This window comes from Nicotiana tabacum, chromosome 1, assembly GCF_000715075.1.
Source record: "Nicotiana tabacum cultivar K326 chromosome 1, ASM71507v2, whole genome shotgun sequence".
In the NCBI taxonomy this organism is placed as follows: domain Eukaryota; kingdom Viridiplantae; phylum Streptophyta; class Magnoliopsida; order Solanales; family Solanaceae; genus Nicotiana; species Nicotiana tabacum.
This window is the reverse complement of record NC_134080.1, coordinates 27,430,922-27,447,887: the sequence shown is the minus strand read 5'-3', so window position 1 is coordinate 27,447,887 and position 16,966 is coordinate 27,430,922. Positions and strand designations below refer to the sequence as shown.

Sequence of the window (16,966 nt, the reverse complement as noted above, 5' to 3'; positions counted from 1 at the left end):
TTCCACCCGTTGAGCTCACGAAGCCCGGGACCGCCAGAGCCCAGGCCCACGAAACCCGGCCCGTTTGGCCCACGAAGGCCTGGCCCCGGCCCAGAATACAACACTAGTACTACTCCATGCGTTTAAATTTATATGAATATATTTTTTTAGTCCGTGCAAAAAAATAATTTCTTTATATATTTAAAAATAATATATAATAATTTAAATTTATACAATATATATATATATATATATATATATATATATATATATATATATATCTTATTTTAAGTTACAAGTTCAATTGTTTTACTTTTTATTTCTATTTTTAAACTGTGAGTATTCGACTGTAAGCACATACTACACCTACTAGTTATACAGCCTCCATGACCAAATTTCAATTGTAACAATTTCTTAAAGATTATTTAGTTCATTTCCATAACTTCTCCCAACATTAAACATCTTACTATAACATCAAATTACCTCAAAATTTCAAAGTCTATAGTTCAATATCTTCCGGTCAACTCTACCACCAAGCTAATAATCAAAATTCTCACAAACTAAACCGAATCAGCCAAATCCATTTCTGGGTTTTGATCTTCATACATCAATCTCAAATGGGTCGGAAGCCAAATGATTCCGAACCCACACGTTATGCCACTATGATCCTTCTTTTAATGGGTCTTGTTTCTTGTACTGCCGTGTACATTTTCATGTCGGCGGTTATGAGACCAGCCGGAAGTTCGGTGGTTGAGCGGTTAGCGGCGGAGGAAGGTGAATTTAGCGGTGGCGGTGGTGGTGAAGGGGAGGGTGAATGTTGTAGTGGAATCGAAAGTTTTGAGCTTTGGGGAGCTGCTGTAAAGTGGGGTTCTGATTTTAAGGTTAATAGTTCTAAAGAATGTTGTAATGCTTGTAAGGCTATGTGTACGGGTAATCATGGACCTTGTCTTTGTGATACGTGGGTTTTTTGTGGAAATAAAAAGTTTTGTGGTGACAAATTTGGTGAGGTGAGTTTGAAAAATCTTTTCTTTCTTTCTTCCTATATATGGTGTTTTTAGTTGTAAGTTATTGGCAGTTTGAAATGATTTATATGCTTAACTCTGATAAATCATACAAAGTTTGAACCTTTACTAACAATAACGGACCAGTGTAATCCCACCGGTGGGGTGTGGGGAGGGTAGTGTATAGGCGGCCTTATTCCTGTGTTGCGAAGGTAAAGATTTTCCGATAGACCCTCGGCTCAGGACAAAGTTTGAACCTTTAATTATGAAATAACATACAATTGTAATGCAATAAACATGATTTAGTGAATTGTGATGTTGGTGCTTGAACTAATAACAGAAGTGAGCTGTGGCGATTTGCAGCACGTTGTTACTGTGATTTAATTGTCCACTCTTTCCTTTTAGAAGTGCTTTTCTTGTGAATTAGCTAGAAATGCTTGCCTCAGATGTTGTAGGGTGTCTGCAGATATGATAAAAATATTTACTTTCGGCATTTATATAAAATAGCTACTGAGTTTTTCAGCTGACCATAATTGCTAGTAATGTGTTTCAAGGAACATAACCAAACGCAACTCAACCACATGACCTGTTTTTTTCCCGGGAATCAGGAGAATTAATGAGAAATTATCAGAATTAACCTCTTTTGCCCTAATGATTATCAAGAAAGGAGGTCGACTGGGGAAGGTTTCAAAACCAATCAATTGGGCCTTCCAGAATAAAGTTTTGAAGGCTAAAGCTGTTAACTGAAGTTATGAAAGCTAAAAGCTATTGCCCATTTATAATAGTGACTGAACACTGAAGCAGGGCTCAGTTTGAGAGAAGCCCTCATGTACTTATATTTGGGCATCTCTTAGTTCTGCATTCCTTTTAGATTAGATTGTTTTAATATATTTTTTGTTGGCATTTTAAGTTATTTTATGAACTAACATACACCATGTAAATTAGAGTTTTGACTGTTTGGTCTGGCATGTCTTGCTCGGTGATGTAGTGCTGGTTGAAGAAGCAGAAAGATACTTTGGCTCCTGATAGACAGGAAGCAGGAAACAAGGTTATGTGGACGTCAGGCATTGTTTTTGGGAAAGGAGAGGTATGCAACTTTCTCAGCAAACTAATATGCTATCTCCTTATAGCTCTGGACATTTTGATAATATTCATGGTTTAACTGCTAAAATTTCTCTTTCAATCCCACTGCTTTTAGGGAATTGTCGCCTTGGAAACTGAATTTGGTGATATTCACGTCAAGGTATGTTCTATTTTTTGGTGAATGCATACTTCCCTATATCTTGCCAGTTGCCACAGACAAATGGCAGTTATCTAAATGAATTCTGCGCAGTTGCAACTCATTCTATAACTATATGGATTAACTTTTATGTTGCCTTTTGAATATCTCAGTTTAGATACAAGTGATTGGTGAAAAGTTCTCAATAGAATCCTGGCAATGAGCTGTCTATGAGGTTTAACTTTAATAGATGGATATTTAAATCGTATCTTCGCCAACATTGAGGTGTCTTTTAAAAAAATATAAGAAACAATGGTGAAAAAGTATCAATAAGTAAGGAATTAAAAGTAATGATTTGAGGAAGCACTTGCTTAAAAAGTTGATTTGCTGATCATGCTTGAAGTATTTCACGATTGCGCCTTTTCAAGTCTGCATGTTCCTATTTCTCAAACCTATAGGGTACGGTTTGTTACCCTATAGGGTTACGGATGGGAGGGGATACAGTATGATTTTATACTGAAATTTAGCATCCATTAGATGTCGACACCGCTATATCACTTTTCAGAGTCACTATACTTGGCTTTAGTCTAGTCCTTTCCCTTAACCCGGATTTGCTAATTTCGTTTTGATATGACTGTCTTGTATTTCTTCTTAATTTTCTGCAGCTTTTGCCAGAATGTTCCCCACGCTCAGTTTTTAACATTTTGGAGTTGTTGGGGGTGCGCCACTGTGCTGGTTGCCAATTTTTTCGTGCGGAAACTCGCGGACAAATTTGGGATACACATGGAGATCATATAAAAGATGTAAATGTTCATCTCTTTTCTACAGTTTTACATGTGACTTCTAATCTTAAACAACTTCATTTTGACTACATGAATAAGATAAATTATACGTGTGCTCCCCCCGTGTCTCAGTTTGGCTTCTTTGGCTACGTAGAGGGATTAAGAATAATTGCTCATTTAATCACCTTCAAACTCCCTCCATCCCAAATTATATATCGATATTCCCATTTTTCTTCAAATTCAATCAATATACTTTCTTCAAAACAACTTTTTAAGTTTTACTTAAATATTTTCTTCCATTACTACCAATATTTTCCTCTGTACCATTTAAAGTCACTATTACTACTAAAGAAATTGTTTGATAACAATTACTACTTCAAACATTTTGTGAATATTTTTTTATTCAAAAATTACAATTTATAGAACTAGTTATGTAAATTGAGTGTGTAATTTTTTTTTTCATATTTGAAGAATCAATATCCGTATTTATGCTAAAAATTAGAAGGTTCGAGGAACTTTGCCATTTCGGAATGGAGGAAGTAATATAGAAATCAAAGTAATATCCTACACTCCATGTCGATCGAATAGTGCTCCATAAAATAGAATGGCAGGAGTACTATTTTACCTTTGTTATAATAGCTGTGAAAAAGCATGAAAGTGAGAGCAATGTAATGTATGTATATCGTCTGTTGCAAAATGTTCAGCACCTTCCTCTTTGGATCCCAAATTTTGTCCCATTTCTTCTTTCATAACCCTATGTATTACACATTTTTGTATGTATTGCACTCTGAAACTCCTGCATTTCAATTTCCTGAAGCGCACCAGTCAATCTCTGCTTCTTTGTGCTATCCCAAGTGCTATATTTTGAGTAGAAACTTCAATTTTCCTGAGTTCTTTGAAATCTACTTTACAAAATTTCAGGCTTCTTTTGGCCCTCCATATGCTTTAGTACAAGGAACTCTTGATGCTCAAGGAGTAGCATTCGAGTCAGTTCCCAGTGAATCCTGTCCAGAAATAAGACGGGGTTCAGTTGCATGGGTTGGTTCTGGCCCTGAATTCTTTATCAGCTTAGCGAACCATCAAGAATGGAAAAAGTCATACACTGTTTTTGGCTATGTGTTGCCGGAGGATATGGAAATTGTAGAGAAAATAGCTCAGCTCCCCACAAAATTAGATGTCTGGAGCGGAGTTAACGTGACAGTCTTGGAGAACCCTGTACCTTTGAGGGTCCGACGAATCAAGTCCAACAATGGTGACCTAAACCTTAGCAGTTAGTACTTAAGAAGTTGTATGATTTGCAGTTTGGCACACTACTGCTATTTTGTACATTGATGAAGTCATAGTTTTGAACTGTTTTATGCACATTTCTATGTTGTAATCAATTCTGCAGAGCATGTTTTTATAATTTTGGAAAGAAGAAATAACACATTGTATTCATTGCCTCTTGGACTTGACTAGTATGAGAGATTGCACAACTTTATCTTTTAACTGGCTTAAGTTGAATTGAATATTGATTGGTTTTCGAAACCAATCCCATTTTTTGTAGGACTTATTTGAAAACTAACAGGAGAGACTCCAATTTGCATTCAACCTTTATATTATGACAACAACAACAAATCCACTAAAATTTCACAATTGGGGTCTGGGGAGGGTAGAGAGTATGCATAACTTACCCCTACTTTGTGAATGTAGAGACGTTGTTTCCGATAAACCCCCGGCTTAAGAAAAGCATATTCATGACAATGTTGAAAAAGAAATACGGTAACGGAGAATAACAGATAATAATAGAAATTTAAGTATAAAAAAATATGAGAATAATACTAAAACTACTGGTATGGAAAAGAGCAGACAAATTTTTTATTGCATAAACTAAATCCAATGATCAAGAAATTAGTAACTAGCACGAATCAAGTTCAGGTTCTTACTTCCACGTTATGGTCAAATTGTTTCTTTCCTCATTGTTACTTTTTGTATAACTAAAAAGGTGTTTGATACGATGATAAAATAAGAGTGGTCATAAGTTACTATACTACGATTAAATGACAGTACATGGATTATGACATAATTACAATGGAAAGTTTGATTTATTATATTGAAATATGAGATATTCAAATCTAATTTTCAACTATTTGGAAGGACGGAAGCAACCATGGCTAGATCTTCAAATAAGAGAGGGATATTTATATCGTAATATTGGAAAAGAAATTTACGAACCATCTTTAACATAAATTGGAAGGAAAATGACTATTACCCATTAAAATATCTAATCTTACAAATTTTTGAAAGAAAAAATTAATCATCTCAGTGATTATGTTATAATTCCCTTGATGGACTACATGAAAATTTTGAAAAGATGCAGAGAGTCCTATATTTAATTTTACTAATTAAACAGGATGAGAAAAAGAAATATGGATAGCAAAAGCGACGCATTTTCAAATTGCAGGGGCGAAAGTACAATTTAAGATTTGACTAAACCCCCATACCCAAAATTTCTACATATATAACGTCACTTTGAATTCTTTCAACGAACTCCGGCGAATTCCCGCCACCATGACCACCAACTAAAACCACCACAAAAGGCGGAACCCTAGACTTCAAAATATGGCGCAATTCCAGGAGCATATAATCACAGAACTTCTAGAAGATTCCAATGGCGGTTTAGTAGTAACCTCCGCCGGTCTCGGTCTTCATAAGATCATCTCCTCGCTTTTTCTCCTCCACCACCACTCCCAAGGTTGCTTACTCATCCTCTCCGCCACTCCGTCTCAAAAAGCCTCCATCTTACGGACTTACGAAAATGTCACACAATCTCAAATCTCCGACGAAGTTCAAAATTCACCGGCCGAGATCACTTCCGACCTGCCGGCGAACCAGCGGCTGTCGCTGTATTCTTCCGGTGGGATTCTTTTCATCACTTCACGGATTCTCATCGTTGACCTGTTGACTCGTCGTCTTCCGACGACTGCTGTCGCCGGACTTATTGTACTCAATGCTCATTTGCTTTCGGATACGTCTACGGAAGCCTTTATTGTGCGTATTTTGCGGTCAACGAATCGTGATCTCTATGTTCGTGCATTTTCGGACCGGCCTCATTCCATGGTTTCTGGATTTGCTAAAGCTGAGAGAACACTTAAATGCCTTTTCCTTAGAAAGCTTCATCTTTGGCCTCGATTCCAGGTAGTTACCTTAAACTCGATTATCAACTTCTAACAGGCGTTTTCTATGAAGGAAAATAAATGTTTTGTTATCTTTTGAAATCATTTTCTTGAGCAGTTTCTAGTGTTTATTTGGATATAAAAGCTAGTACATTTGGTAATACCGTAAGGTGGATAGTTTATGAGATTAGTGTTTTGGTGGTAATTTTGAGTTTTAAAGGTTGACAACAATGAGTTGCAGGAAAATATTGTACCGGGAGAATATTTTTACTCATAATTCAGCACCCAAGGGTGTATACTAGTTGTCAATGAAGTGAGAGAAGAACCATGAGGTCTCAGGTTCAAATCCGTGAAAAAACACTAGGTGATTTCTTCCCATCTCCCTAACTACTGGTGGGAGGTACAAACATGTATCCAGTGGAATAGTTAGGGGTACACAAGCTTGCTAGGACACCACCGTCATAAAAAGAGCTTCTACAATTCAAGGTAGCCAAACACTTGAATATGATTTCCCAGGAAGCATTTTCTGTCATACAAAATAAACCCATAATCTACACAATTTCTACTATTTGCCATTTATGTGATGACTTTAAGCTTGAACTTCATGAAAGTCAACTTAGGTTAATTACATGTAACGCCACGGATTAGTAGTTTTTTTTTAAAATAATTATTCTGACCTTATTTTTCAGTTTAGCTGGATTATTAGAAGGGCCAGTGTATGAGCAGCAGGGGGAGTGGATAGCAGCCTAAGTTGGGGGTAATGTGGTTTGAGTGGTTTATTCTTGCTGTTTCAGGTTTATGTATCCCAAGATTTAGAGAGGGATCCACCAGAGGTTGTGGATATAAGGGTTCCAATGTCAACATATATGATTGGGATTCAAAAAGCAGTGATTGAGGTGATGGATGCATGTTTGAAGGAAATGAGAAAGACTAATAAGGTTGATGTAGAAGACTTGACAGTGGAGAATGGTTTGTTTAAGTCGTTCGATGAGATAGTGAGAAGGCAGCTAGATCCCATCTGGCATACCTTAGGGAAGAGAACTAAGCAGCTTGTTTCAGATTTGAAGACATTAAGAAAGCTGTTGGATTACCTTGTTAGGTACGAAAGTTGATATTTTCTCTCACCACGTTGTCTTTTTAGTTTTTACACACTGTTTTGATGGTATTACATGTACTCTGTGTCTTTTTATGCACTCTTTTGTTGGTATTAAATGTATCTGAGACATCTATTTGTCTCTTTAATGAAAGCTAGTTGATGGCTCTTATCTTCTGAACAAGAGGGTTTGTCATTGTTAATACTTTTCTATGACGTTGTCTTGGTTGTTTGTTGGTCAAGATGCTACTATTTGATGCTTACATACTCTTGATATTGCTGCATCTGGTTATGGCTTATGCTATATTCTCACTCCGTTAAGTCGAAATGTGTATTTGTTGGGTGTCAATTTAAGCGAAAACAGCATGCAAGTATATGTTATAGCATATAGAAATATGAGAGTTTGTCTAACTTGTAAAGACTCACTCAACTGCCCTAGTTATATTTGCAAAACAATGGCAAAGAGATCAAGTATTTGATATTGGAAGATAGATTATTTTGAATACCACAAAATATAAACCATTAGTTGTCGGTATGACTTGGATGTCTCACTAGTTTTTAGGCAGTATCTGTTTAAATATAAGTGAAAGTGTCTAGTGGTATTCCCTTTGGTCTAAAGTGTTTGACCAATTTTTCAGGTAATCCCAAAACCTTCTCCACTTAACTTAAATGGAAAGTTTTAGCACACATTTTAAATACCACAAGTTTCCTGAGACCAACTTCTATTCTTAATACAAGTTTATTCTATATTCTGTTCTACACTAGAATATTTAAAATACGACCTCACATATTCTCGAAAAATACTAAAAAAACATTTTCTTAATAATTGTCTCACACTGGCACAAGCAGATTGGTTCGGAGAGATAATATAATAAGATGGATCTACTTGGTTGCTAGTCTGAATCCTTTGTTTATCGGCACTGGTGCTGTGTGTGAGGTCTGTTTCAGTTTCTCTTGGCTTATGGTTCTTGTTTTTATAGTAGTACTTATCTATTTCTTATATGAGTAGGTATGATGCTGTAAATTACTTGAAGTACCTAGACTCACTTAGAGCATCAGAGAGTTTCCGGTCCGTTTGGATATTTGCAGAGTCCAGTTACAAGATCTTTGAGTATGCGAAGAAGCGAGTGTATCATTTTGGGAGGTCAGACAGTGGAAAACTGGGGCAAATTAAGACTGCATCAACCAAAAAGAGAAAGCTTAATGACAACAAGAAGGATGAAGGTGTGTATTGGGGTTGCTGGCACTTTCTTTGTCAATTGGATTCTCAGTTTATTTACTTAATAAGTGAGTTGGACTTATTTTAATAACTTGAATGTAAGGTACACATAACCCCCCCCCCCCCCCCGGCGCGGAAATAGAATATAGAAAATGAAATAGTGTATCGTGTAAATTTTCTCAAACTGAATCTTCTTATTAATAATTCACTAGTAGCACAATAGCATACAACTGTAAAATATGACATGGTTCCTCTTGTCTTGTTTATATCTCATAGATCAGTCAACTAGCACAGAGAACAGAGTTGTTTTGGAGGAAGTGTTGGAGGAGCCACCAAAGTGGAAGGTCTTACTTGTGAGTGAGTGACTTCCATTTTCTCAGTGATTGTTTTAGCCTTTGATAGTTGAAGAATCAACTTTAAGTATTTCATAACAATCATGTTGACTTATTAATCCTGTTGATCTGCTGGCTTCTGCGTAAGAAAATCAACTGATTGCTTTCATGAGTTCTAATCCTAGATAATAATTTCAACTGGGATTTTATGGCTTGATTCTTTGCACAGGATGTCCTAATGGAGATACAAGAGGAAAGAGATAAACGAGCGTTGTCTGGAGAAGAGAAAGATCATCTAGATGAAGGGGATGATAACGGGATTGTTTTAGTTGCTTGCAAAGATGAACATTCATGCATGCAACTCGAAGATTGCATCACAAATGGCCCGCAGAAGGTTTTTTCAATCTCTTATCTTTACTAAGCCAAAATCTTTACGTCTTCTTCATTTGTTCAGTTTCTCTTAATTTTTTTTTTTTTTTTTTTTTTTAAATTTATTTATATATTTAGGGGATAAGAGAAGGTGTATCAGCCTGTCTTAATAAAACCTGTTAGTCCCAGTACATTAAAAAGAATAGCTCAAACAAATTACTGCAAAAGATATGCTAAAAGGCTATTTGACACAATCTCTTGTTTTCTTTAATTGTAATGCAAAACGTATCGTTCTTGATCATGTTCTACTGTGCAACACAAAATTGGTATCTCAATACAGTTCATGCTGGATAGGTTATGCGTGAAGAGTGGGAAAAGTATTTGCTGAGCAAGGTACAGCTGCAGGCTTTACCAAAACGCAATGCAAAGAAAGCTAAAGAGCTGAAAGGTTTTGGGGTACTTGATGGAGTTGTCGCAACGGCTGGAAAGAAAGCAGAAGTTAGTAGCATAAGCAAGCAGGAGCATGATGCACTGCTGGCAGCTGCATCAGAAATTAGCAAAAGAATCAACAAGGATACTAATGCTGAAGCTGGTGATCAGAAACATGTAGATGATGGAGGTTTTGGTAAAGGAAAGGGTAAAGGAAAGAAAAAGAAAAGTTCTGCTGGTGAAAAAACCAACAATGATGTGGCATCAACTGGTAAATTTGATACTTTTTCTTTGTACAATAACAAAAACAAATGAATCAGAGCTTAAGTTCCTGGTATTTTCCCAGATAAAGCAATGGAAGGTGGCTTTTCGGATGAAGTATTTCTTCGGAAGCACGACCAAGGTCTGGATGCTGAGTCTTCAAGTGAAACTAAGAAGCTCCCACCTGTGGTTTTCTATGCCCTGGAGAGTGATCAAAAAATTCTTGATATTTTGAAGCCCTCTACCATCATTGCTTACCATCCTGACATTGCATTTGTGAGAGAGGTTGAAATCTACAAAGCTGAGAACCCTTTAAGAAATGTTAAGGTGTACTTTCTTTTCTATGAAGACTCTACTGAGGTGCAAAAGTTTGAGGCAAGTGTGCGTAGAGAAAATGGAGCATTTGAGTCCCTTATAAGACAGAAATCACTGATGATGATTCCAGTAGATCGGGTTAGCTCTTTTCTACTTGTCGTTATCCGCCGCATCACATCTACTGTTAATTTGCCGTTTATGTCTGTTTTAAAGAAATTTGACTTTGCAATGTATTTGATTTTCTTTTAACTCAGTGAGATTGAGGGTTCTCAATTAGGTTTTGTTATGGCTCTGTTTTTTTTTCCGTCACATTTCAGTACATCTTTTTGTTTGTTAAAGTGTGTTAATATTCTATGCATGACAATAATATATAATGTCATTATTAAGAGTCTAGTTGTTAATTCTTCGTGACAAAAAGATATTTATTCCTACAAATGTTGAGGAGTCTACTATGAAGTCTGAAACCCTCTTATTCACAAAAGTAATGTAGTAAAAGTAAAGAGGCATGAATTGTTTGTACAACATAAGAGATCTACCTAGGATGTGGAGTCCATGCTCTAAAATCTAAAGAATTTAAGGATGAATTAGATACTTAGTGTGTGCATTAAATCTTCATCTGTGAATGACTTGTATCTTGTGTGTATAGTGGATTTTCCTTGGTGTAAATTGAAGTTCCCTTTAATCTGCAATCAAATCTAACAGGAACTCGAATCAGTTTTTGAATTGCTGCATAAATATTTTTCGGAAATCTAAGCATTTTTCTTCCAGATTTTGGTTATTGGCTCCATAAATTTGCATTCATTTGGGAGAACCCAAAGTTTCGTACTAATAACTGTTTTTCTGTTTTGGGATTTAATTGTGGATAATTATCAGGACGGGCGTTGTCTGGGACTGGATTCTTCCAATGAGCCTCAGTCCGTTATATCCCAAAATCTAATAACCAGAAAAGCTGGTGGAAGAAGAGAAGCAGAAAAGGAAATACAAGTATGTATTCCAAGTTTTGATTCACTTGACAATTACGTAATTGTATGACATTGTCCCAATTCAGAGACTTGTTTCTTTTTAACTAGGTCATTGTGGACATGAGGGAGTTCATGAGTAGTCTTCCTAATGTACTCCACCAGAAAGGTATGCGCATTATACCAGTGACCTTGGAAGTCGGTGATTACATACTTTCACCATTGATATGTGTAGAAAGGAAGAGTATACAGGATCTATTTGGCAGTTTTGCATCTGGCCGTCTTTACCACCAGGTGGAAATGATGTCACGTTATTATCGGATTCCTGTTCTTCTTATTGAGTTTTCACAGGACAAAAGCTTTTCATTTCAGGTACATTGTGCTACATATATTTTGCTTTGGGTACATCTCTGTTGTAATAGGTTTTCTTTTTCTTGATAAGTTCTTATTTTCTTTTTAGTCTGCTAGTGAAATTGGTGATGACGTAACTCCAAATAGCATTATCTCGAAGCTCTCCTTGCTTGTTCTCCACTTCCCTCGGCTTCGCATTATCTGGTCTCGCAGTCTGCATGCAACAGCCGAAATATTTGCTTCTCTTAAGGCAAACCAAGATGAACCTGATGAGGTCAAGGCAATTAGAGTGGGTGTCCCATCAGAAGAGGGTGTCATTGAAAATGATGTCAGGTTAGTCCTAAAGTTGTCTCAGCTCTAGGTCGAAGATCTGAAATCTTATTTTGATTTCTCAAGAGATATTTTAGCAGCTTGATGACATTGTCTCTTTTTCACTTTTTTGTAGAGCTGAAAATTATAACACATCTGCAGTAGAGTTGTTGCGACGGCTGCCAGGCGTGACAGATTCCAACTATAGGGTATTAATGGATGGGTGCAAAAGCTTGGCGGAACTTGCCATGCTTCCAATGGAGAGGTTAGCAGAATTGATGGGCGGTCAGAAGGCTGCCAAAATGTTAAGGGATTTCTTTGATGCAAAATACCCAACCTTGCTCTAGCTCCTATTGGATTTTTTCAATGCAATTGTTCCTACTGTTGTATCATCATCGGCACGTCCCCAGTTCTTACCTGCTGGGAGATGGGAAAAGAGTCTCATGCCTTTTCCATCATGTAATTCTTATGTTACATGATATTTGTTGCTTTTGTTCATTTATTTATTAGAATTTAGTTGTCATTGGCATTTGTGAGCTCAATTATGGAGCTTGCCTATTGTAACTCTGTAATTTAGAAGAGACTCTCTTTGGCTTGATTCTTTCTGAAAGGATGGGACAGCGTGTAATATAATCGAGATGGTTGGCCGTGGAATTAATAGGTGAAGCCAAAATGTTACTCATGTGGAGAAATCTTTGGTTTGTCTACCCGTCTTATCTTTAATGTTATTCAAAAGATTTAAATGTTTAACAGCATTGGGTTCCATCCGTGGTAAATTGGCTAAAATTATATGGTCTTTTGAAGGATCATTGTGTTAGGTTCTTGGAATTGGTCAACTGTACGACGATAGAAAGTCTCCTAATGCAGATAGGAGTTCACTAATTCATATACTAGTAAGAGCTAGAGCGTACTTTGTTAATCAATGCAAGTTTATAAATGAAATTATTCAATAACAGTGTTTCGAGTTTCTTGGGTACGTTTTCTAATATTTAATTACCTCCATATTTTGGTGCAATGGCAGGTCTTCAAGTGCTTCTCAAGCTTTTCTTTAGAGTATTTGCTTTATGATTCGGATTTGTTGGTTGTAAACATGCACACATACACCTACACCCATTTCGAAAGGAATCATCATGACTCGCGAACACAACTACAAATGAAAATAAAAACAGCGGCAACATTTGCATTTCCTCTGGTGTGTATATTTCCTCAAAGCTCTTAAAACAAGCTCAACATTTGGATATATAAATAAAAAATAAAGTAGTAATAAAGAATAGGGATCTTTACACAAATAGCCGCTCGGGTTAGTTGTTTCCTTATCTTATCCGGTATATATGAATTATACACTAGTTATACGATTATACACATGTTATACATAGATTATGTATGTTGACTATTTTTTGTAAGCGGTTGGGTGTACGGCTATTTAAATTAATTCTAAATAACGTAAATGCTGTAGCTTGTAACTAGTAACTATAGACATTCCAAAGGGAAGAAAGTTCACTATTGTCAAAAAGGCTGGTTCTGAAAAATTGAAGAAAGAAAAGGTTTCAGAAAAAAAAAAAAAAATAGAAGGAAGAAGAAAAAGAAGAGGGACCCGTATGGATCGGGGGATTGAACCCGACGTGAATCGAACACGCAACCTTCTGATCTGGAGTCAGACGCGCTACCATTGCGCCACGGATCCTAGATGTTAGGTTGTTGAACTGATAACTTCTTATCGACCAGTTTGCCTGTCCAGTGCAAAACCAGTTTCCCCCCCTTCATTTGTTTGTATTTTATGTTTCTTAATTCTTATGATTAGTTTAATCATCAAACCAAATAAAATCTCTCTTCTTTATAGAGAGAAAAAGCATGTGAAAGTATACATTAAAAATGTAGTTAATAAATCAAAAGAATAAATACACAAGTATTCGTATGGATTAATTTAGGTTATGACCTATATCCTAGATACCCCAAGTTGACCACTTTCGACCTGCCTAAATTTGAACGGACTGAGCGAGTTAGAATACATGAGATAGAATTTAATAAAAATAGGTCGGTAGTTCAATTCTAGCCAAAAGTTTTTTTTTCTTTTTCTTTTTATAACAAAAATGATAAGTTCTGCAGAATTTTTCACGAATATATTGGTTAGAACTGCTAGATATTATGAAATTAATAATATAGTAGAAATTTTGGGTATTGATACTCTTAAGGAAAACAAAAAAAATGGTGCACGCTGACCCGTCGACAAAATTTTTGGGAAGTCCATAAATGATAGAATAGGAAGAACGCTCCTTTTAAAAAATAAGAGTAAATGTAGAAAAAAATGGTGAGGCGTTAATGCAAATACTCAAGATCGTAAGCTAGTGCATAATATGATATAAGAAATAGCTGACACATTACATCCCAGAAAAAGCAATTTAATTAGACCAGCAAAAAAAAAAAACAATAATAATAATAATAATAATAATAATAATAATAATAATAATAATAATAATAATAATAATAATAAAGAAGTTAAAAAGCATGGTTGTGATAATTTATCAGGGACAAGTAGTACGTATAAACATACATTTAAATTATTTGCTTTTAATTTCTTGGATTTTAAGTATTTATTTGATTATGAATTAGAGGAAAAAATATAATGCAATATTTTAAAAACTTTTACGAAGTCATAGGAGTAGCACTTAATTAACATTTCTAGCAGTTAATATTTACAATATTCATAATAAAAATCCGTACAGCTCCTACCCATGTTCCTAAATTTTAGGAAATTGCTAATCCCTCCGGTCCAAAATAAGTAATTTTTGTAAAAATAGCACGGTATAGTTAATTTTCGGACTGGTCATTCAAAAATAACCAACGTTTACCAAGTCAATGAAAAATAGCCACTATTTTGCTGCAACAGAGACCGGTCCAGCATAATATACTGGAGTTCGGTGCAGCTGTGTATGAATTCCAGCATATTATGTTGGACCAGTATACTTTGCTGGCTCCAGTATAATATACTGGAGACTGGAGCACCGGTGCTCCAAACTCCAGTATATTATGCTGGACAGATATACTTGCTGGAACTCCAGTATATTATGCTGGAGTTCTAGCGTACTTATGCTGGAACTCTATCATATTATGCTGGAGTTCCAACATACTTATCCTGGAACTCCAGTATAATATGTTGGAGTTCAAGTATACTTATGCTAGAACTCCAGCATAATATACTGGCGTATTTTCCAAGTTTTGAACGGTGTTTTCGTTCAGATTTATCTTTACATGAAAAGTGACTAAATTTCGATTACTTTTGAAACTAGACTATTTTTGAACGACCAGTTGTAAATCTGGCTATTTTTGAATTTCTCCCTGATTTTTAGCCTTTTCACACAGATTAAGAAATCCACCTTTTAACATTAATTAGCAATGAAATTGACCATATTAACCTTTACTACTCTTCACATAAATACTCCTAACACTTCTTCCAATACTATTTATTTCAAGGGCAATGTAGGAAAAAAAATTAATTCATTCTTGAAATCTGGAAAAATCACTTATTTGGACCACAAAAAAAAGGCCAAAAATCACTTATTTTGGACTGGAGGGAGTATATATTTACAAGGGAAACTTACACAAATGTCCCAAATAAATCTCAACTTACCAACCTCTAGCCATTAGTCATAGACTTACCAAAACTAGCCAAGTATATATAAAATTGAAAAACCAAATAATAGGATTCTTTCTCTCAAAGAATCACATGCAAAAATCACCTTCCATATTTTTAAGCATGATTAGCAACATTAGATACAAGACGTAAAGGAAATTTCATGGACGAGGTAGCAAATAAAGTGTATAAAAATCTATACAATATTCCAAAAATCTAAAAAAAGAAGTAACTTTTTCAATGGGTATAATTGAAATTCATTGAAAATAGATAAGTCAATATACAAAATTTAAGGAAGATTGGAGGTGATTTGGACTGGTTTTGTATCAACATTCGTAATTAAATCGAGTTTAAAAAAGTCTTCTGCGACACATGTATCAAACATGTATCACGCATGTATCTCACACAGGTATACATGGATATACATGTGATACACAATTGATACAAATATGATACATATGTGATACACAAATGATACACGGTGTGATACACATATCATTTTTTTCATGTTCAGCTTTTACATCGAATTTTCAATTCAAACCACCTCAAAACTTCACCAAATCATCCCAAAACTGAGATTCAAGCTCCTTAAGTTGTGCCTAAGGCTGTATTGTGGTCCGGGCCCGGGCCTAAACGGACCAAAAGGGCCGGGCCTAACAATCCCGGGCTTTGGCGGTCCCGGGCCTAACGGTCCCAATGGGTGAAACCGGCCCACTGTAGTCCTAAGCCCACATGGTCCCGGGCTAAATGGGTCGGGCCCACGGACCTAAACGGGCTTTTTCGTTCCGGGCTATTTTGTTTTTAATTTTTTTTTATCTAAGGCAATTTCTTGTAAACTATATATACATATATATATATATATATATATATATATATATAATGTAATACCAGTATTATTAGGTAAAATAAAGGGGGTCTGAGGAGGATAAATGGCTTTAGTAATATTACCTTACCATCTACACCAGGATCAGGGTAGGCGGGCGGTAGTCCGCACGGCCATCCAGATCTAGCTGTTTCAGTACCTTTGAAGGTTGGCGGTAGTCCGCGCGACCAGTAAAGATTCGAAATACATCTACACCAGGATCAGGGTAGGCGGGCGGTAGTCCGCACAGCCATCCAGATCTAGCTGTTTCAGTACCTTTGAAGGTTGACGGTAGTCCGCGCGACCAGTAAAGATTCGAAATATACGGGGATTTTATTATAGTTTTAATGACTGTATGGAAGGATATATCATTTTACCCAAGCAAGGGGCCTGTCTAGGTCCGATACATACTCTTATTGAGCCCATGTGTCTAGCAATTCTAACTGTGAAAGGGATAGCCCTTTTGACAACTTCAGCGGACTTTAATGTCACAGCTGGCTAGACGTAGCCACTAAGGCAAAGCCAATAAGAGTAGTACCAGAGTCGACTGTACCACAATCTTGGAACCAAGCCAAGAAACTATATTAAAATTCCTTTATATTTTGAAAGAGTCTGGATTCTTCATGGTTAATATGCAAGAGAAATTAGTTTTTCAACATAGATATGATTTCGTTTAGCCGGACATAGTCACGGTTGGGGA

General features: G+C 36.1%; 2 protein-coding genes and 1 non-coding gene across 3 annotated transcripts; 2 read left to right on the top strand and 1 right to left on the bottom strand.

Annotated features, from left to right (window-relative positions):
• Positions 1 to 275: 275 nt before the first annotated feature.
• On the top strand, positions 276 to 4,423 carry LOC107773381 (uncharacterized). The gene is made up of 5 exons (XM_075249086.1): positions 276 to 986; positions 1,969 to 2,067; positions 2,179 to 2,223; positions 2,865 to 3,002; positions 3,903 to 4,423. Exons 1-5 carry the CDS (start codon positions 597 to 599, stop codon positions 4,254 to 4,256), a joined length of 1,026 nt encoding a protein of 341 aa, XP_075105187.1. The 5' UTR covers positions 276 to 596; the 3' UTR covers positions 4,257 to 4,423.
• A 1,056-nt stretch (positions 4,424 to 5,479) lies between these two features.
• On the top strand, positions 5,480 to 12,459 carry LOC107787518 (DNA repair endonuclease UVH1-like). The gene is made up of 11 exons (XM_075249075.1): positions 5,480 to 6,158; positions 6,931 to 7,235; positions 8,239 to 8,453; positions 8,725 to 8,801; positions 9,010 to 9,174; positions 9,504 to 9,849; positions 9,925 to 10,292; positions 11,028 to 11,138; positions 11,225 to 11,485; positions 11,574 to 11,797; positions 11,910 to 12,459. Exons 1-11 carry the CDS (start codon positions 5,583 to 5,585, stop codon positions 12,118 to 12,120), a joined length of 2,859 nt encoding a protein of 952 aa, XP_075105176.1. The 5' UTR covers positions 5,480 to 5,582; the 3' UTR covers positions 12,121 to 12,459.
• Positions 12,460 to 13,385: 926 nt separating this feature from the next.
• TRNAW-CCA (transfer RNA tryptophan (anticodon CCA)) lies at positions 13,386 to 13,457 on the bottom strand. Its single transcript has one exon. It is a non-coding gene; the product is annotated as a tRNA-Trp (tRNA).
• Between the last annotated feature and the right edge of the window lie 3,509 nt (positions 13,458 to 16,966).

Excerpts from the sequence above, each read along its gene's own strand:
- LOC107787518 (XM_075249075.1), top strand. The coding sequence starts at position 5,583 with ATGGCGCAATTCCAGGAGCATATAATCACAGAACTTCTAGAAGATTCC. Across the intron at positions 7,236-8,238 it reads CTGTTGGATTACCTTGTTAG|GTATGATGCTGTAAATTACT; the intron begins GTACGAAAGTTG and ends TTATATGAGTAG. Across the intron at positions 11,798-11,909 it reads GTCATTGAAAATGATGTCAG|AGCTGAAAATTATAACACAT; the intron begins GTTAGTCCTAAA and ends ACTTTTTTGTAG.
- LOC107773381 (XM_075249086.1), top strand. The coding sequence starts at position 597 with ATGGGTCGGAAGCCAAATGATTCCGAACCCACACGTTATGCCACTATG. Across the intron at positions 2,068-2,178 it reads TTGTTTTTGGGAAAGGAGAG|GGAATTGTCGCCTTGGAAAC; the intron begins GTATGCAACTTT and ends CACTGCTTTTAG. Across the intron at positions 2,224-2,864 it reads TTGGTGATATTCACGTCAAG|CTTTTGCCAGAATGTTCCCC; the intron begins GTATGTTCTATT and ends AATTTTCTGCAG.